A 21765-nucleotide genomic window follows, 5' to 3' on the forward strand; every position below is an offset into this window, starting at 1 on the left:
GAACTGATTGCTCCCCATCTATCTTCAGAGCTCGTGCTGCTAGGCGACCTAAACTGGAACATGCTTAACACCCCAGCCATCCTACAATCTAAGCTTGATGCCCTCAATCTCACACAAATTATCAATGAACCTACCAGGTACCTCCCCAAAGCCTTAAACACGGGCACCCTCATAGATATCATCCTAACCAACTAGCCCTCTAAATACACCTCTGCTGTCTTCAACCAAGATCTCAGCGATCACTGCCTCATTGCCTGCATCCGTAATGGGTCAGCGGTCAAACGACCTCCACTCATCACTGTCAAACGCTCCCTGAAACACTTCAGCGAGCAGGCCTTTCTAATCGACCTGGCCGGGGTATCCTGGAAGGATATTGATCTCATCCCGTCAGTAGAGGATGCCTGGTTATTTTTTTTAAATGCCTTCCTAACCATCTTAAATAAGCATGCCCCATTCAAGAAATGTAGAACCAGGAACAGATATAGCCCTTGGTTCTCCACAGACCTGACTGCCCTTAACCAACACAAAAACATCCTATGGCGTTCTGCATTAGCATCGAACAGCCCCCGTGATATGCAGCTGTTCATGGAAGCTAGAAACCATTATACACAGGCAGTTAGAAAAGCCAAGGCTAGCTTTTTCAAGCAGATATTTGCTTCCTGCAACACTAACTCAAAAAAGTTCTGGGACACTGTAAAGTCCATGGAGAATAAAAACACCTCCTCCCAGCTGCCCACTGCACTGAAGATAGGAAATACTGTCACCACAGATAAAACCACTATAATTGAGAATTTCAATAAGCATTTTTCTACGGCTGGCCATGCTTTCCACCTGGCTACTCCTACCCCGGTCAACAGCACTGCACCCCTCACAGCAACTCGCCCAAGCCTTCCCCATTTCTCCTTCTCCCAAATCCAGTCAGCTGATGTTCTGAAAGAGCTGCAAAATCTGGACCCCTACAAATCAGCCGGGCTAGACAATCTGGAGCCCCTTCTTTCTAAAATGATCTGCCGAAATTGTTGCCAGCCCTATTACTAGCCTGTTCAACCTCTCTTTCTTGTCGTCTGAGATTCCCAAAGATTGGAAAGCAGCTGCGGTCATCCCCCTGTTCAAAGGGGGGGACACTCTTGACCCAAACTGCTACAGACCTATATCTATCCTACCCTGCCTTTCTAAGGTCTTCGAAAGCCAAGTCAACAAACAGATTGCTATGCAATCTGGTTTCAGAGCTGGTCATTGGTGCACCTCAGCCACGCTCAAGCTCCTAAACGATATCTTAACCGCCATCGATAAGAAACATTACTGTGCAGCCGTATTCATTGATCTGGCCAAGGCTTTCGACTCTGTCAATCACCACATCCTCATTGGCAGACTCGACAGCCTTGGTTTCTCAAATGATTGCCTCGCCTGGTTCACCAACTATTTCTCTGATAGAGTTCAGTGTGTCAAATCGGAGGGTCTGCTGTCCGGACCTCTGGCAGTCTCTATGGGGGTGCCACAGGGTTCAATTCTTGGACCGACTCTCTTCTCTGTATACATCAATGATGTCGCTCTTGCTGCTGGTGAGTCTCTGATCCACCTCTACGCAGACGACACCATTCTGTATACCTCTGGCCCTTCTTTGGACACTGTGTTAACAACCCTCCAGGCAAGCTTCAATGCCATACAACTCTCCTTCCGTGGCCTCCAATTGCTCTTAAATACAAGTAAAACTAAATGCATGCTCTTCAACCGATCGCTGCCTGCACCTGCCCGCCTGTCCAACATCACTACTCTGGACGGCTCTGACTCAGAATACGTGGACAGCTACAAATACCTAGGTGTCTGGCTAGACTGTAAACTCTCCTTCCAGACCCACATCAAACATCTCCAATCCAAAGTTAAATCTAGAATTGCCTTCCTATTTCGCAACAAAGCATATTTCACTCATGCTGCCAAACATACCCCTGTAAAACTGACCATCCTACCAATCCTCGACTTCGGCGATGTCATTTACAAAATAGCCTCCAATACCCTACTCAACAAATTGGATGCAGTCTATCACAGTGCAATCCGTTTTGTCACCAAAGCCCCATATACTACCCACCATTGCGACCTGTACGCTCTCGTTGGCTGGCCCTTGCTTCATACTCGTCGCCAAACCCACTGGCTCCATGTCATCTACAAGACCCTGCTAGGTAAAGTCCCCCCTTATCTCAGCTCGCTGGTCACCATAGCATCACCCACCTGTAGCACGCGATCCAGCAGGTATATCTCTCTGGTCACCCCCAAAACCAATTATTTCTTTGGCCACCTCTCCTTCCAGTTCTCTGCTGCCAATGACTGGAACGAACTACAAAAATCTCTGAAACTGGAAACACTTATCTCCCTCACTAGCTTTAAGCACCAACTGTCAGAGCAGCTCACAGATTACTGCAACTGTACATAGCCCACCTATAATTTAGCCCAAACAACTACCTTTTTCCCTACTGTATTTATTTATTTTGCTCCTTTGCACCCCATTATTTTTATTTCTACTTTGCACATTCTTCCACTGCAAATCTACCATTCCAGTGTTTTACTTGCTATATTGTATTTACTTTGCCACCATGGCCTTTTGTTGCCTTTACCTCCCGTATCTCACCTCATTTGCTCACATCGTATATAGACTCGTTTATACTGTATTATTGACTGTATGTTTTGTTTTACTCCATGTGTAACTCTGTGTCGTTGTATGTGTCGAACTGCTTTGCTTTATCTTGGCCAGGTCGCAATTGTAAATGAGAACTTGTTCTCAACTTGCCTACCTGGTTAAATAAAGGTGAAATAAATAAATAAAAATAGCGGGGCTAGAAAGATGGTCATGGCAAAAGCAAGCCAGCGCGATGATTCTCACGCATTGAAAAGTAATTTTTAGTAATTAGTATTAGTAATTTTAGTATTTAATTTAGTAATTTTTCTAATTAGTCCGTTGAATAGTCAGCACGTTAACTTTTCAACTGTGCTCCAACCTAGGCAGAGATGATAGGGGGACTCAACTTGTAAACACATTAGATTTTGTCTATGTAGTGTAAAATGATGGCAATGATCTTCAACTAATAGGCATAAACCACTTGCATATTTATATTCATAACATTTTATTTGAAGATTAGGTGATTTTGAGAAGTTATTGTCATAACAATAACAGTTTCAAACACCCAGCACGTGGGAAACATACAGTGCCTTGCGAAAGTATTCGGCCCCCTTGAACTTTGCGACCTTTTGCCACATTTCAGGCTTCAAACATAAAGATATAAAACTGTATTTTTTTGTGAAGAATCAACAACAAGTGGGACACAATCATGAAGTGGAACGACATTTATTGGATATTTCAAACTTTTTTAATAAATCAAAAACTGAAAAATTGGGCGTGCAAAATGATTCAGCCCCCTTAAGTTAATACTTTGTAGCGCCACCTTTTGCTGCGATTACAGCTGTAAGTCGCTTGGGGTATGTCTCTATCAGTTTTGCACATCGAGAGACTGACATTTTTTCCCATTCCTCCTTGCAAAACAGCTCGAGCTCAGTGAGGTTGGATGGAGAGCATTTGTGAACAGCAGTTTTCAGTTCTTTCCACAGATTCTCGATTGGATTCAGGTCTGGACTTTGACTTGGCCATTCTAACACCTGGATATGTTTATTTTTGAACCATTCCATTGTAGATTTTGCTTTATGTTTTGTATCATTGTCTTGTTGGAAGACAAATCTCCGTCCCAGTCTCAGGTCTTTTGCAGACTCCATCAGGTTTTCTTCCAAAATGGTCCTGTATTTGGCTCCATCCATCTTCCCATCAATTTTAACCATCTTCCCTGTCTCTGCTGAAGAAAAGCAGGCCCAAACCATGATGCTGCCACCACCATGTTTGACAGTGGGGGTGGTGTGTTCAGGGTGATGAGCTGTGTTGCTTTTACGCCAAACATAATGTTTTGCATTGTTGCCAAAAAGTTCAATTTTGGTTTCATCTGACCAGAGCACCTTCTTCCACATGTTTGGTGTGTCTCCCAGGTGGCTTGTGGCAAACTTTAAACGACACTTTTTATGGATATCTTTAAGAAATGTCTTTCTTCTTGCCACTCTTCCATAAAGGCCAGATTTGTGCAATATACGACAGATTGTTGTCCTATGGACAGAGTCTCCCACCTCAGCTGTAGATCTCTGCAGTTCATCCAGAGTGATCATGGGCCTCTTGGCTGCATCTCTGATCAGTCTTCTCCTTGTATGAGCTGAAAGTTTAGAGGGACGGCCAGGTCTTGGTAGATTTGCAGTGGTCTGATACTCCTTCCATTTCAATATTATCGCTTGCACAGTGCTCCTTGGGATGTTTAAAGCTTGGGAAATATTTTTGTATCCAAATCCGGCTTTAAACTTCTTCACAACAGTATCTCGGACCTGCCTGGTGTGTTCCTTGTTCTTCATGATGCTCTCTGCGCTTTTAACGGACCTCTGAGACTATCACAGTGCAGGTGCATTTATACGGAGACTTGATTACACACAGGTGGATTGTATTTATCATCATTAGTCATTTAGGTCAACATTGGATCATTCAGAGATCCTCACTGAACTTCTGGAGAGAGTTTGCTGCACTGAAAGTAAAGGGGCTGAATAATTTTGCACGCCCAATTTTTCAGTTTTTGATTTGTTAAAAAAGTTTGAAATATCCAATAAATGTCGTTCCACTTCATGATTGTGTCCCACTTGTTGTTGATTCTTCACAAAAAAATACAGTTTTATATCTTTATGTTTGAAGCCTGAAATGTGGCAAAAGGTCGCAAAGTTCAAAGGGGCCGAATACTTTCGCAAGGCACTGTATGTAGTACTTGTGAGCCTGAGCTTAACCTTGTCTTTTTTCAGCTTTAGATTCATCTCCCTTCTCTTTGTAAGAGCTGAGTCAGGTTGTGGTCATGGTCCTGCACTACTTCTTCCATTAAAGCACCACAGCCATATACCAGGATGTCATCAGATATGATGCTTATTCCTGGTAGTCCCTGAAGTGCATCATGTTGCCTTCGCTGATATTCCTCTGCAGCTGGTTTCACTCCAAAAGGTAACTTTGTCCACCGGTATCTACCATTGGGGGTCCAAAATGTGGTGAGGTAACTACTATCTTCAATTATTATTTCACTCTCCCAGGTGTGCACACGAACACAGGATTTCCAATCCAGATTGTGCTCTGAGAAAAAGCTGTCAATAATGTGAAATACATCCTCACCTGTAGTTCTCCCCATTAGCTTCTTGCAGAACAGAATGTGCTCATTAATTTCCTAAATGTCTCTGTATCGCACAAACGGAATGAACTGGGCTTCCTTACTGACATCAGTCGATTCGTTCAACAACTGCAGAGAAAATGGACCGGAATTATTATAATTTTTTCACCACTCGACAATATTAACTTCATCGATCCTGCGGCACACCATATTATTTGACAATGGAACAGTCTTCCGTGCATCAGCTGCTGTCTTATAAATCATAGTTTCTGCGAGTACAACAGAAGCATGCGCTCTGGCGCACAGAGCAAAGGATCAAGTGTACTTGGCACAAGCAGAGGATCAACCATTGAGCCAACGGGTAGACAGAGCAATGCAGATGCAGCGAAACGAAACTAAAGAAGTAGGCCTATACAAATAAAATAACTAGAGATTTCACACCAGTTGCCTCAGTAAATGTTTTCCTGCCTATTATGATTTGTAATAACTTAAACATGTTTTTTGGGGTAATATTTTTCCCTTCACATTTAAAAAAATCATCCCACCTACCCCCTGGGGACTACCGAAGTACCCCTAGGGGTACGCTTACCCCCGGTTGGGAAACACTGCTCTAGAAGACTAAATGAAATAGTGCTCACAAGAATGTCTTACATGGATAGAATGCAGGGGCGCAACTTTGGATTTAGAAGTGTGGGGGACATATATTAAACACTCCAAACAGCCTGCCTGACCGCTCGGAGGCGTCCTCCTGGTCCTAAAGCACACAGTTGCCTTGTTTTGTATCACATTCCAGTGATAAAAATGGGGGGGACAAAAATGCCATTTTTGTGGGGGGGACATGTCCCCAGTGAAAGTTGCGCCCCTGATAGAATGAATGCATTGGTAATGTAGTTATCACCGGTAAGGTTGTCTGCTTTGTTTAGGGGCCCGGGTGAAAACGCAGTAACTCCAAAATATTGGAAAGATTGTTCCCTTGCAAAATGGTAAAATTTTTCCCAATATTTATTTTCGAAACATTTTTTTTACTCTTCCCACCTACCCCCTGGGGACCCCCGACATACCCTTGGATGGGAAATATTGAGATAGAGGACTCATCTTTGTATCTGTGCCTTTATAGAGTCTGTAACAACATGGGCAGTTATAGCATCTTCTTAATTGGCTGATTGTTCCCAACTCATAGGAATCCCCACCCAGTTTACTTCTTTAATATGGTGGAAACCCTCAATGGCAATGCCAAAATAGAGGGCACATGGATATAACCTGTCTCTCTATGACAACAGGCACAACTCAGCTATAAAGTTTTTTTTTTTATATATCCAAAGTTGGCGAAATGCCACATGCATCCACTTATAGCAGTGCATTCGTAAGAACATAACCATTACGAAACTTAAATTCGATTAAATAAGCCCCATGTAGGAAATTAGCAATGACATTTTTTTGTTAACCAAATTCAACACTCATTGACCTCCATACCAAAATCCCTTACTTTGTGGGCGTACAGTGCCTTGCAAAATTATTCACCCCCCTTGGAGTTTTTCCTATTTTGTTGCATTACAACCTGTAATTTAAATTGATTTTAATTTGGATTTCATGTAATGGACATACACAAAATAGTCAAAATTGGTGAAGTGAAAAAAACGACTTGTTTTTAAAAATAAAGTAAAAAGTGGTGCGTGCATATGTATTCACCCCCTTTGCTATGAAACCCCTAGATAAGATCTGGTGCAACCAATTACCCTCAGAAGTCACATAATTAGTTAGATTGCACACAGGTGGACTTTATTTAAGTGTCACATGATCTCAGTATATATACACCTGTTCTGAAAGGCCCCAGAGTCTGCAACACCACTAAGCAAGTGGCACCACCAAGCAAGCGGCACCATGAAGACCAAGGAGCTCTCCAAACAGGTCAGGGACAAAGATATGAAGTACAGATCAGGGTTGGGTTATAAAAAAATATCCAAAACTTTGAACATCCCACGGAGCAAAATTAAATCCATTTTTAAAAAATGGAAGGAATATGACACCACAACAAACCTGCCAAGAGAGGGCCGCCCACCAAAACTCAAAGACCAGGCAAAGAGGGCATTAATCAGAGAGGCAACAAAGAGACCAAAGATAACCCTGAAGGAGCTGCAAAGCTCCACAGCAGAGATTGGGGTATCTATCCATAGGACCACTTTAAGCTGTACACTCCACAGAGCTGGGCTTTACGGAAGAGTGGCCTGAAAAAAAGCCATTGCTTAAAGATAAAAATATGCAAACATGTTTGGTGTTTGACAAAAGGCATGTGGGAGACTCCCCAAACATATGGAAGAAGATACTCTTGTCAGATGAGACTAAAATTGAGCTTTTTGGTCATCAAGGAAAACGCTATGTCTGGCGCAACCCAACACCTCACATCACCCCGGGAACATCATCCCCACAGTGAAGCGTGGTGGCAGCAAACTGGTCAGAATTGAAGGAATGATGGATGGCGCTAAATACAAGGAAATTCTTTAGGGAAACCTGTTTCCGTCTTCCAGATATTTGAGACTGGGACGGAGGTTCACCCTCCAGCAGGACAAGGGCCCTAAGCATACTGCTAAAGCAACACTTGAGTGGTTTAAGGGGAAACATTTAAATGTATTGGAATGACCTAGTCAAAGCCCAGACCTCAATCCAATTGAAAATCTGTGGTATGACTTAAAGATTGCTGTATACCAGCGGAACTCTTCCAACTTGAAGGAGTTGGAGCAGTTTTGCCTTGAAGAATGGGAAAACATCCCAGTGGCTAGATGTGCCAAGCTTCTAGAGACATACCCCAAAAGACTTGCAGCTGTAATTGCTGCAAAAGGTGGCTCTGGGGGTGAATAGTTATGCACGCTCAAGTTTTCTGTCTTTTTTTCAACAAAAAAATGTTCAAAGTGGTGTTGTTGTGTAAATCAAATGATACAAAGCCCCAGAAAATCCATTTGACTTCCAGGTTGTAAGGCAACAAAATAGGAAAAATGCCAAGGGGGAGAATAGTTTCGTTAGTCACTGTATTTTTTTGAATGACAAAACATGTGCAACACTGACAAGAAAGCAATGCTAAGACCCCAAAAAATATTTTTGTGTGTATGCATTCAATATACAGTGCATGGTACATGTTAGTTTATTATGTACACATTGGTAGCTAAAAGTTGATAATCAGAACCACCATCAACAAGATTATTTTACAATGCAATCTTTTATTCTGTCTGTTTGTGTCATGTTTTTCAGAGAAAGAGAATAAAGCAATTGTCTACATTGGATGTTTGTTGTCAATACCCTGCATAAAATCAATTTTGTATTTTCTTTTGGCAAGATATTGTTTGAAACAGTTATGATAGATAACACAAATGTCAAATCTAGAATTTCAGGAATGTGACCCCAACAACTTGTTCATGGGGGTGTTTTAGAACTCTCTTATGACATGTTGAATTCTCCAGTTTTGCCCAGTGCATTGTTGGATGACCAGCATATAGTATGAATTTTGTCCCTGGGCAATCTCAAGACATCTATTTGTGTGTGTGTTCCTGATGGCTTGACCCTGGAAAAACAAATGCATATATAAAATAACTTTGGATGAACTTTGCATGCTTGTTAAGTGAATGCTGTTATGAATAAGGCTTTGATGGAACTGTGTTTGGGTGTGGTGCATAGACCACTGTTCTAGAGCACGTTTTGGACAGGACCGAGTTAAGGAAACCCTGCTCCAGAAGATAGCTCTAAAATGTATGATCTAGACCCACAGGTCTGATTACAGGCTACCTGTTGGAAGTCCCAGTGCTTGTGTAGTCCTCTCTCCGCTGCCAGTTTACAATCATGCAGCGTTGGTATATTTCCAGTGCCAGGATCCACTAGACACCGGTTGTTGTTGTACTTGTGAGACTTAATCCCACCCACGTAGATCTCCCCATCAGTGTTGTAATAACATTGCTGTGGATAAGAAGCTGTCAACAGACGGGGAGAACGGATTTTGTGGCACAAAATTATATAATACACAGACACATACACAGAATACAAACATACCTGTGGTTGATAGAAATGACATCCATAAAGAAGGGGTATATTCCCAGGGACAGTCCCCTCATCAATACAATGGCTCTGCAGGAGGTCATTCTGCAGCTGGAGGTGCAAGAAGAAGGTATGTTTAGGCAAGAATATTTGGTGGTACACTAATTCCCTCTTACACTATCGTGCCCAGCCAAACTGTACCGGCTCTTGATATTTTCTTTTCACATTGCCCTTTAAACCCTTTAAATCCACATGGTGGATGTGTAACCAGGCCTTCTCAATACAGGTAGGTTTGGCCTCATAGTTTGAAACAGTAGACAGTATGCCATGCGTTCACTAAGAAGATCTATTTCCATGACTCTGCTGCGTTTAGACTGGCAGCTCAATACTGATTTGTAACTTTTTTTGCTAATTGTTTTTTGTTGTTGTTGACAAATCAGCTCTGAAAAAGATCTGATGTGATTGGTCAAAAGATCAATTAGTGGGAAAAATATCAGAATTGGGCTGTTTAGTTTTATGACTGCTTAATAAATATCCACCATCAAATTAGAACATTTGATTGTTACAACTGTTTGTCATAGTGTGTCTTTGTTTTAGTGCGCAACCATGAACATAATGAACCATGAACATAATGGAATGGAATTATATACCATTAGACCTTACAACTCATTTGGTTAAACATTGTTTGGCATTTACCTAGCAAATTTCAGAGTTATAAAAAGTTGTCAAAGTTATAATTCTGTACATTGTATTAATCTGGTGAGGGACTTAGTAATAATGTAACCCTTACTCCTCCATAGGCCACTAGCTCCTCCCAGGTGGCCAGTGTAGGATACACGTTATCCAGGTACCACTTGAAGGGCTTACATTCAAGCTTTTCTCTGAGCTTCTTCCTCTCTGACACATCGCCGATATCAATCCCATGATCCTAAGAGGCATACATCACAAAAATAATACCGTTAGAAAAACATCTAATCAAAATGATTTCCACAGGCTATTTATAGGAAAGAAAGATTGTCTTGTTTTTTTATGGGCAATTCCAATCAGTGTATTCCGTTTCCATGGAATTGCCCTCATCTCAATTTCCCTACCTTCAACGGAAGATTCCAAGCAATGTTCACATTACTTTTGTAGTCATCCATCCAGATCGCAGCTACCCTCAGTGCATTCCTTCTCATGATGTAACTCAGGTCAGGTGCGTACGGTTTGTGTGCCCTCTCAATGTGTGCGATCTTAGAACAAGGCACTACCTCTATGCTTCCTCCACACAGCCACACCTGGAATAAAACAGACCAGATCACCGCAAAATGTTATTGAAGATATGAGACAAAACATACTCTGATATGTGCTTGTAAAATGACACAAATCTAATACATACCCAACTGAGGACAATTTCCTTAGCTACTTGACATCAGATGTTGTAATTTGTGCAGCCATTATGCCATGGTAACCAGCTCAACCTACCCTGATCCCCAGCTCAACATTCTCTCCTCCATAGATTTTCATTCCACCATCAAGTACCCCAATCTCTCCAAGGAAAAGTCGATGTGCCACAAAAATACCCATGACAGAAGGACTCCTAGAAAAAGAAGTCAGTGAGTGATTATGTGGAACCAACCAGCAAGTAAAAGCACTGCTACAAGAAGTAGGAGCTACAACAGACACACAATGCACATCATTGAAAAAACATGCAACAATTTCAACGATTTTACTGAGTTACAGTTCATATAAGGAAATCAAGTCAATTGTTCGCTGTAGCTTATTCCTGCCCATACCAAAACCACACCGCCACCATTGGGCACTGTTCACAATGTTGACATCAGCAAACCGCTCAACCCACACGACACCATAAACACTGTCTGCCATCTGCCCGGTACAGTTGAAACCAGTATTCATCCATGAAGAGCACACTTCTCCAGCATGCCAGTGGTCATCAAAGGTGAGCATTTGCCCACTGAAATCGGTTACGATGCCGAACTGCAGTCAGGTCAAGGCCCTGGTGAGGACGACGAGCACGCAGATGAGCTTCCCTGAGACAGTTTCTGACAGTTTGTGCAGAAATGTTTTGGATTGTGCAAACCCACAGTTTCATCAGCTATCTGGGTAGCTGGTCTCAGACAAATCCACAGGTGAAGAAGCCAGATGTGGAGGTAATGGGCTGGCATGGTTACATGTGGTCTGTGGTTGTGAGGCTGGTTGGATGTACTGCCAAATTCTCTAAAACGATGTTGGAGGTGGCTTATGGTAGAGAAATGAACATTCAATTATCTGGCAACAGCTGTGGTGGAAATTCCTGCAGTCAGCATGCCAATTTCACGCTGCCTCAAAACTTGAGACATCTGTGGCATTGTCTTGTTTGACAAACTGCACATTTTAGAGTGGTCTTTTATTGTCCCCAGCACAAGGAGCACCCGTGTAATGATCATACTGTTTAATCAGATTATTGATATGCCACACCTGTCAGGTGGATGGAATATATTGGCAAATGAGAAATGCTCACTAACAGGAATGTAAAGAAATGTGTGTCCAAAATTTAAGAGAAATAAGCTTTTTTGTGTGTATGGAAAATTTCTGGGATCTTTTATTTCAGCTCATGAAACATGGGACCAACACATTACATGTTGCATTTATATTTTTGTTCAGTGTACATGGTATTCTTCTGCAATTCCTATTGACTGCTACTAATCAATACAGAACATGTGAGACAATAAGTCTCATAGTGATGGGGCTGGATGCTACATAGTGGACATCACTTACTTCCCTGGTTGTGATTCATCATGGAGCTCGTTCCACTCTGGTTTGAAGGACTCGTACATTTTTTTTAAATTTTTTTATTTTTTTATTTCACCTTTATTTAACCAGGTAGGCTAGTTGAGAACAAGTTCTCATTTGCAACTGCGACCTGGCCAAGATAAGGCATAGCAGTGTGAACAGACAACACAAAGTTACACATGGAGTAAACAATTAACAAGTCAATAACACAGTAGAAAAAAGGGGAGTCTATATATACATTGTGTGCAAAAGGCATGAGAAGGTATGCAAATAATTACAATTATGCAGATTAACACTGGAGTGATAAATGATCAGATGGTTATGTAAAGGTAGAGATAGAGATATTGGTGTGCAAAAGAGCAGAAAAATAAATAAATAAAAACAGTATGGGGATGAGGTAGGTGAAAATGGGTGGGCTATTTACCAATAGACTATGTACAGCTGCAGCGATCGGTTAGCTGCTCAGATAGCAGATGTTTGAAGTTGGTGAGGGAGATAAAAGTCTCCAACTTCAGCGATTTTTGCAATTCGTTCCAATCACAGGCAGCAGAGAACTGGAACGAAAGGCGGCCAAATGAGGTGTTGGCTTTAGGGATGATCAGTGAGATACACCTGCTGGAGCGCGTGCTACGGATGGGTGTTGCCATCGTAACCAGTGAACTGAGATAAGGCGGAGCTTTACCTAGCATGGACTTGTAGATGACCTGGAGCCAGTGGGTCTGGCGACGAATATGTAGCGAGGGCCAGCCGACTAGAGCATACAAGTCGCAGTGGTGGGTGGTATAAGGTGCTTTAGTGACAAAACGGATGGCACTGTGATAAACTGCATCCAGTTTGCTGAGTAGAGTGTTGGACATGCACCACAGGGGCCAGTCAAAACCGTGTGCATTGGCCCAGTAATGCTCCACCTGCAGGTCATCAAAACCAACCTTGTCAAACACCGGAGTCACCACAGTGGTCCTGTCTGCTTTGATCCTGGCCAGCAGTGGCTCTGCCCTGTAAGCGTGGACAACAAAAGTCAATCAATCAAAGATAAGCAGACAGATGCTGCCCAAGTAATGTATGCGAAACACCATACACACATGGCACTTACCACCCCACGTTGACTTCAATGTGGGCATCCAGAATGGCCACTGTATCAGCGGTGGCGTGCTCCCACCCTGAGATGCGGGCTTGAGTCAGTCCCATCTGCTGCTTGTGTCTCACCCTTTTTATAAGGCCCGGCCTTTCCTTGTGGATGAGCTCTATGTAGGCAGCTAGCTTTTCTCCCAGGTCTTCTGTGGAGAGAAGAGATTCATAATCAAGACTATAGACAAATACTTACTCCACTAGTAATGGAATGGTGTCTGTGAGATGCACCATTGGAGCTGTGGTCATCCACCAGAATGATTTCTCTCAGCAGGTGTTCAGGGGTTCGGTCGATGATGCTGCGGATGGCCCGTTTAATGATAGACAGTGCCTCGTCCAGGTAGATCAATACCACAGCAATACTAGGAAGGTCCTTGGGGTATTTCTTCTGCAAGCATCTGAGTGGTGAGAGATTATTTATAAGGCATACCACCACCTGTGCTTTGTGTCTTACCATTTATCAGACAGTAATAATTAAATGTCCTCCTCATTTCATCAAGTCATGACCAAGCAGCGTAGTTACGGTCATGACCATAGCAAAGTTACAGTCCTGATTACAGTTGGTTTAACCTGTTGTCTCGTGTATCTGGCAGCTCTCTGTTGAGTGGCAGTTGGTCACTCAAGAAGACGTTGTATCCATATCTCTGGAACAGGGCCTCGGCCTCTCTCTGCTCCTCCTCTGAGAGGTCATCACCCCACTTTGTAAACAGGTAGGAGTTGGGATACAACATGGGCACCACCATCTTCTTTGCCTCTGTTACCACAACTTCTTCCCTTGTTGGGGGGTCTTTCTGATATTTAGATTCTATTAATTCGGCTGTGGACAAAATGCTCACAGGTATTACTGATGCCACTGAGGAAAACTATGTGACAATGTTATTGGCATGAGTGTCATCTATCAGTAGAAGACTAACAACAATACGAACCAATTCCCTTTTGTTCTTAAGTAACACTTGATTTTACAGTATTTCTGAGTCACTGGCAGATTAATTTAATGATTGACTGACAATGACTGGATTATTTTAGCTCATATTCAGAAGCATATTACCCATGCAACATAACATAAATATTGCAGAAGTGCATTCCAAGAGTCACAATCCCCCCCAAAAATCACTGTGCATTTTGTCATGTACTTCAGTAAAGAATACTGAAATGCAAAGAATGTATGTCAAGATGGCGATTGAGAACACTTACATAGTTTGTTGAGGTTCTTTTCAATTCTCTCCAGTCTCGTCATCAGCACAGTCTTGGCAGTCTCTTTTTCGTGAAGCCTTTTTGTATTGGAAGTGGAACTCACTGCCTGTTTCATATAGACAATATACATGAGTGGAATAATGGCTCCAAACGTGATTCCCACTCCTCGCAGGACGTTGAGCTTCATTGCTACCTGTCGACAACCAGCCTGGTTATGTCCCTTTGTCATATACATTGATTCAGTAACTATGCCCTCTAAAGACGTTACAACTCCCTCCATGTAATGCCATAAAATACTTCTTATCTAATCAACAAAGAATACATGTGCCTATAAAAAAAGAAAGCAAATCACCATTGATTCACTTAACAGTTATGGAGAGTTGACAAGGTAGATCAACTGTTAACATAACACATTACAAAGAAAAGGCACAATAATTTAATACCAAGATTTCAACAGCCACGCTGTCTTCATCAGGTTATAATGACAAACACTGCGGGTCACTAGTTTATATAGTGTCAAAGGACACAGAGATGTCTGTAATCATGGCCGGCTGTGGTTTGATTTCATTGTTTGATTTACAAATATCAATAGTACATATACAAAAGCATGAATGGATAACATACATTCATAAACAATTAGGCTACATCATATAGGCCTACAAACACAAGCATGATTACACAAACACACATGTTAAGACCAGATATGTGATGTAGAACATCATTGATAATTGCTGAGGGAAACGTGGACATAACAGTTGAAATCTTATCAGTTGGTGTGGAGGTGGAGACTTGGTGTGTAGTGGGACTGTGGGAGGGGCTCCATAAAAACAGATAGTGAGTTACTGGAGGAAAGAATAGATTGCTGAACCTTGCTGACTCAAAGTCCTAAAGCACCGCCCAGATGGTGGTTTCAAAGTACATCTCCTTAATAAATAGTGATGCACATGTTACGTTACATGGGAGTGTGTTAAGGTGACTGATTATTTAGACTTATAGATTTTTTGCTACACAATGAATGCTGTTTTAATGGATCCATGGAATCAGAACGACAAAATAGTTTTAGACGATCATCTGTTATTTATTTATGTACAGAGTATTTGTAAAAGAAGACAGCACAGTTGTATAGGAGGATCAGCCTGTGGCTATGGTGGTGGTGTTGGGCGGTCAGACAAGACGGGCTACTCAATAGTTGACTGTCTTGGCTGGCTTGGTATCGGCCAACTCAGCCTCCAAGAAGCGGAAGCGGCGATGGCGACGCAGGACCTCGATAGCTTTCTGCTCTATGGAGGCAGGGATAATGCCTAGGTCCTCTAAGCCAGGAAGCCCTGGATACTTCATATCTGTGGTATGGAACTGGAACAAACACATTCAGGTCATTACACAAATCCAAGAGAAAGTTTAAACATATTTCCTTCATTCACATTTCTTCAACATGTGGCCAACAACATGAAAGAAAATTCCAATTTACCTTCATTTGTATAAAATGTGCTTTTTACAAAGATGCTTATAATATGCTGTTTATGTTGCATTTTCTTACTCGATCTACTTTGTCAGGAGTTGTCCAAGGCTCGAATGGGTTCATTGCAAAGAAACGTGCAACAAAACTGAAACCAGAGATAAAGGTAAGACATGTTAATCATACCGTATCTGATAGTATTGCATTTAAACAAACCAACAGGTTCCTTGTTCCTTGCCACCTCACATCCACTGGTCAAACTTGAGGCTTTTTGTGTTCTAAACATACTAACAGCTTGGCACACCACTTCATCACTCAGCCTATAATAGTACGTACACAGTTAATTTTCCTCCCGAGGACCATTTAAGATACCATGCAGAACCAGAAGCTGGTGCATACTCACTGATAGAGAGGGCGTGGGAGAGGGTAGGGCACAAAGGGCCTGTGTGCCACAGCATACACGTACTCCACCAGGTCATGAAGGAGATAACGGTTTGGTCTGTGTGGCAAGAAAACAAAGCTAACCAAAAGGCTGACAAACATTTTGGTTGCTACATCTCTCAATTCTGGTGGTTGACGTTTCTAAATAATGTACTGCATGTGTGAACATGAAACTGCCATCACACAATTATATATTTTATTCCACACCCTGGGTGAGTACAAGATACAGACCCATGCAATAAAGCAACTAATCTAGTCGATGAACAATTGTTTTTATGATTTATACTAGGTTCACCTAGTTGTTGAAAATGAGCAGTTTCAAATTAATGGATAGAATTTTACTTCATTTCCTGAACTGACTGGAAACGCAATTGACATCCCTAACAGCCAAAAGTCAAGCCCATTTCAAGTCCTTACCCAACTAGTGCATATGTCTTGCCATTGGCATCAGGGTCCTTGATGGCGTTGATGATAGCCTTGGCCACATCTACCACCTAAAAAGAGCAGACAGAGTGAGTCTTGAGTAACAGACATGGCTGACATCATGAGATCAGACACACTCACATGAACAGGCTGCTTCACCGTCTTCTTCCCCATGGAGATGAGAGGCACAGCTTTCCCAAACCAGCGCATGTCTGTGCAACAAAGGAAAAACAAACATTCAAACAATGACTGAACTCATCCCCTTTTAAACAATAATAGCATTGCATCAAGACCAATTGGAGCCGATACATCACCTTACAAAATATATATATTTTTTTTTTTGCCAATACACTGAAAATTCAAGTGTTCAACTATGCAACAGCCCCCTCAACAGTTTGCAGGCCTATACAGTCAACAGAGGCTGTGTAATTATGTCAACATATTCCCATAAATTCAGACACTGTCTACTTAAAGAGTTCTGACAGATCACAATCTTATTCAACTTTTTAACCATTTTTACTCTGGGCCACACAGAAATGAACTACGCTCTGCTTATTTACTGGCAAAATGGTTGAAGAATCTGTCCTCCCTTCCAAACATCTCAGCAGGCTTCATGATGATGGCATCAGGGAATTCATCTCTCACAGCTGTCTCACCTACTGCCTACAAGGTTACATCACACACATTACATGATATTTCTGCACAATGCCATGCCAGAAAGAAATATGTCCAAGAAAGAGAGTTCAACAGAGCTCTGCATTAGCCAGTACCTTATTCCTAAGGTATTTGGAGGGGCTGCGGATGTCAGCGTTGAGGTGAGATATATGGATCAGCTTTGTGATGCCTGCCTCCCGGGTGGCTATGGCAATCTGCTGAGGGATGCTCACGTAGGTGTCCTCAAAGGGATAGTTCCTTTACACAGATAGAAAGAGGAAGAACAGAACACTGAGTAAAGCCAAGTACAACAAACGTTTTGCAGAAGGTCATAATATAAGTGTTCCTAATGGTGGAAGCAGGGTTGAGGTTCTTTGCTCCACTAAGAAGTAATTCAAGCCTCTGGTGTAGTTAAAAGTAGGTTGATTCATATAGTGATGGAGTGATGGAGCAACTCTTTAGGTGAATGTTCACCACCAGTGGGTTCTTTTTAGCAACCATGTACTTTTCTAAAATATGTTTGTGTATACAGTCAGTTGGGCCATACTTGGTTTCCCACTCTCGTCCCACCAGGTTGATGACCACATTGGAGTGAGCCAATGCTTTTCTGATAGAATCCTTGTTCCTGGCATCCCACTCCTGAAATATAGCAAGGTGGAGTGCACATGAGGCTTGAGGGTAACCTGGCATGAGAAAAACCAACACTTAGCTAACAAATGAAGAGATTTGAAAGTGAAGTGATTAATGACGTCACATCTGATAAATAGTATTTTTCTCACCATAAAGATGACCTGTCCTAGATCCCCCATGGGCCTGAGATACATGAGGTCATACTGGTCACACCGGTGAGGAATCACAATCTGAGAACCCATACGACCTACAAAACCACCAGACAGGTCAACAAACACATAACTGCCCCGTAGGAAAGACAAGTATGCAGTCACTGCAGTGTAAACAAAGAGGATTGTCACAAAACCAAAGAAATGAATGCATCCCTCACAAGCACATATAAACATAAGAAATAAGTTGAAGAAGACCACAGAGCGGCCATGTTTTTATTTAACCTTTATTTAACTAGGCAAGTCAGTTAAGAACAAATTCTTAGTTACAATGATGTTCTACCAAAAGGCAAAATACCTCCTGCGGGTATGGGGGCTGAGATAAAAAATAAATAAAAAAACATAAATATAGGACAAAACACACATCACGACAAGAGAGACAACACTACATAAAGAGAAACCTAAGACAACAACATAGTGTAACAGTATAACTTTAGTCGGTCCCCTCGCCCATACCCGGGCTCGAACCAGGGACCCTCTGCACACATCAACAACTGACACCCACGAAGCATCATTACCCATCGCTCCACAAAAGCCGCGGCCCTTGCAGTGCGGCCCTAGCCATTTCACATCCGTTACAATAGCAAGGCAGCAACACATGAGAACAACATGGTAGTAACACTTGACAACAACATAACATGGCAACAACATGGTAGGTACACAACATGGTAAATTAAAAGGTTATCATCTGAAGGCTTCGGGACTGATGATGGTGAAACTCACCCAGGCGGTTGACAACATATCTTCCCAGGAAGCCGGTGGCTCCGAAGACTGTGGCTGCTACCCCACTGGAGGAGGAGCGCCCCCCTTTCCCTTTGGGGATGACAGCATGGTGGACCGTTCTCTGCTGGACTGTCACAGGGATGGCTGATAGCACCACAGGGGAGCAGGAACCTGCAGGGGGAGAAGTACAAGCAGAGGGGGTGGGGAATCTCTGATGGTTGTACTGTATTCAAACTGCCAACATCACAAATGATCAACCAACCAAAAACATAGGCCTTCTTAGTAAAAATGTCTGTGGCAGAAACTGATATCTTATATATGACATGGTGCTAGAAATTAGACAACTTGTCGTTTTCGTAAGCAAGAGCTAGCTAACCGGTTAACTTAGGTCATATCACAAAAAGGGTCACAGAGGGTAGCAATGTCGCTTAAAAACTATTCTCTGTTCAGATTAAACATTCTTTCAACTATCTCTCAACAGTGCAGTTATCGGTGCATGTCTATCATCTAAAAGTGCATGTCTTGTGTTACTCACGTGAAAACCTGGGAAGGACACTCGCAGGACGGCTAACGAGCGCAACGGCCGCCATGTTTCTTCTGGCGCTTCTTGGTACGGCAAGTCAGAAGGGTCTAGGTTTTGCGTGAGTTAATGGATTCGTTTGTTTGAGAGGGTTAAAATTTCAACATGTTGGCAATGTAACAGTATTTTTCTATATTGTAATCACTATTCTGAAATATAACCAGCCAGCCAGGGACTAACCTAACATATCAGGCGTAAACTATATATACTGTATATATATATTGTTTCCACTTATATTCTCATTCAATAGTGTAACTATTTAATATTTTGTGACTAAGCTAGGTTTCCATCCCATTGGCGACAGATTTTCAATCGAATATTCTAAAATCCGTATAAAAATAATATGCTAATTTTCCCACCAGAGATGTGTTTCCATCAATTTGACGGGTTGGGGATAAAAACTGTGAGTGATGACGTAGTCCACATACAAATACCTTTCGCGGTAAAATTCCCATGTAAACGAATAAAAAACACAAGTTAAATGGGTTTCCATCGCACTTCCAACTCTACTGATGGTTTTCTCACCAAAAAGTGTTGCGTGATATAGAGAGTGTGCCCACTCTGGTATTTGCACGTGCTCTCTAGTCTAGCCAACATCTCGCAAATACAGTGCGGGTAGGTCAAAGCCTATGATGAGATTATTATGGACTAAAAATTGAGTTTGTTTTTATTTGTCAAACGGCAGCCAAGCATCGATGCTCATGTAACCAGAATAAGACCCTCGATGTTTATTGGAAAGGAGCATCAAGCTCATCATCTTCAGCTTTGTGTGTAAAATCATAGGGGAAGCCAGGAAATAAAAAATACATAGGCTATTACAATCTATGTGTTGTGATTGTTTGCTCTATAATGTGTTAGTTCATATGCCCTGACACCGTGATATATGCATATAGGAATACGTTTGAGACAAGAAGAAGACACAGTGGCAGAATAAATTCAACTACATCTTTGTTTCATCACAAAACCGGAGAGCAACTTCTGTCCGGTGAAGTCCACAAAACATATTGCATGTAACAAACAATTACCTACAGCATATTCAAGTAAGGTAATGTTTCCGAAATGTTCGGTCTACTTAACAACTATTGATTTAAAACAACGCAGAGTTATCGAAGTCGCAAAGAAAACAGGAGCTGACTCCACTATTCCAGCACCATTACAACTTCAACATTTCAACACCATCTAATCACCTATGCTTAGTCTAATACAGTGACAACTAAAATATACCAAAAACGATTTAGTCCAATCAATTTAAGCTAAATATGATGTGGCTGTCCATGGTACTGATTTATCTGTGTGTGTTGTGTGCGTGTGTGCGTGAGTGCTTGCTTGTAGAAAAAATCAGGTTGACTCACCCTACCTGTACAGGCATTCCAATGCCATCCTCTTTCATGTTACCGAATCTGTTACCGACTAAACCGACTCTGTCATCACCTTGCACTTTCACCACCCTGTGAAGTTCACCATCATTTATTCAATCTGTAGCCTAGTAAACTGCATGCTTTCGGACCACACAAAATGTCATAGCGTGACTCCAAGTGTTATTACGTTAATATTTGCGCATAAAAGCGTTTCCACTGACATTTCTCGCATATTACATTTCACCGACACAAAAAGACTCACCTTGCCCAGCGTATTTAGTTTTGTCGACTTTTGTAATGTATACCAACAGATGTTGTTTCCATCAGGCCTGTCATTTATCCGACATGTACTTTACCCACATAAATTTGGATAGAAACCTGGTTACAGTCAATTCATTTAGTTGTCTCCCCCATTAAGATACATACAGATTATGGTGACTCTCCCTGTAAACTTGTGTAGCCAGGTCATTTATCAGATGCAAGGAAAATGACAGCATACATTTCACAAAAAAACTCATCATTACAGCTACAAAGAGCTTATGTCACCAATACCAGGATGTTCTGGTCTATATGCTCTATTTTCTTTGTCATTATGTTGACTTCTAGAAACTGCCATGGGATAACACAAAATTATGCAATTCCCTCACTGAATGTTTCCTGGCAAGCTACAGTATATCATTGATTACACAACTCTCACTTGATTACTTTTTGGTTAACTTTTTTATGTGGAGAATCTGTCTTTTATCCCAGATAAATACAGAGCTAAAGTGCAAGGATTATAACACTGCAAGGATTATAACACTGCAAGTGTCACACCCTGGTCGAGGTATTTTGTGTTTATCTTCATTTATTTGGTCAGGCCAGGGTGTGGCATGGGTTTTTGTATGTGGTGTGTTTTGTCCTGGGGTTTTGTTAGGTATTGGGTTTGTGGTTTAGTGGGGTTCTCTAGCAAAGT

The 21765-nt window shown here is 41.9% G+C and overlaps 2 protein-coding genes across 5 annotated transcripts; both read right to left on the reverse strand.

Moving 5' to 3' along the window:
• Nucleotides 1-8403: 8403 nt before the first annotated feature.
• On the reverse strand, nt 8404-14675 carry LOC110498255 (putative polypeptide N-acetylgalactosaminyltransferase 8). Of its 4 annotated transcripts, none has more exons than XR_005038580.2 (12): nt 14337-14675; nt 13713-13959; nt 13374-13540; nt 13108-13291; nt 12868-13010; nt 12000-12054; nt 10707-10821; nt 10334-10519; nt 10033-10170; nt 9258-9353; nt 8997-9178; nt 8404-8775 (listed from the first exon to the last, which is right to left on the reverse strand). XR_005038580.2 is itself a non-coding variant. In XM_021574894.3 (12 exons), the coding sequence occupies exons 1-12, from the start codon at nt 14614-14616 to the stop codon at nt 8641-8643; spliced, it is 1911 nt and encodes a 636-aa protein (XP_021430569.1). In that variant the 5' UTR covers nt 14617-14673; the 3' UTR covers nt 8404-8640. The 4 variants fall into 4 exon arrangements, 3 of the variants coding, with proteins under 3 accessions (XP_021430569.1, XP_021430563.1, XP_090066971.1); XM_021574894.3 differs by having other exon boundaries at nt 8997-9164; nt 13108-13288; nt 14337-14673; XM_021574888.3 differs by having other exon boundaries at nt 8997-9164; nt 14337-14672.
• A 711-nt stretch (nt 14676-15386) lies between these two features.
• Nucleotides 15387-20900, reverse strand: LOC110498273 (NADH dehydrogenase [ubiquinone] 1 alpha subcomplex subunit 9, mitochondrial). Its single transcript, XM_021574904.3, has 11 exons — nt 19408-20900; nt 18873-19043; nt 18090-18187; nt 17858-17949; nt 17427-17568; nt 17217-17319; nt 16798-16868; nt 16651-16727; nt 16196-16291; nt 15874-15940; nt 15387-15689 (listed from the first exon to the last, which is right to left on the reverse strand). Exons 1-11 carry the CDS (start codon nt 19460-19462, stop codon nt 15519-15521), a joined length of 1143 nt encoding a protein of 380 aa, XP_021430579.1. The 5' UTR covers nt 19463-20900; the 3' UTR covers nt 15387-15518.
• Between the last annotated feature and the right edge of the window lie 865 nt (nt 20901-21765).

The sequence above is a fragment of the Oncorhynchus mykiss genome, chromosome 2 (genome assembly GCF_057628025.1).
Source record: "Oncorhynchus mykiss isolate SJ-2025 chromosome 2, ASM5762802v1, whole genome shotgun sequence".
In the NCBI taxonomy this organism is placed as follows: domain Eukaryota; kingdom Metazoa; phylum Chordata; class Actinopteri; order Salmoniformes; family Salmonidae; genus Oncorhynchus; species Oncorhynchus mykiss.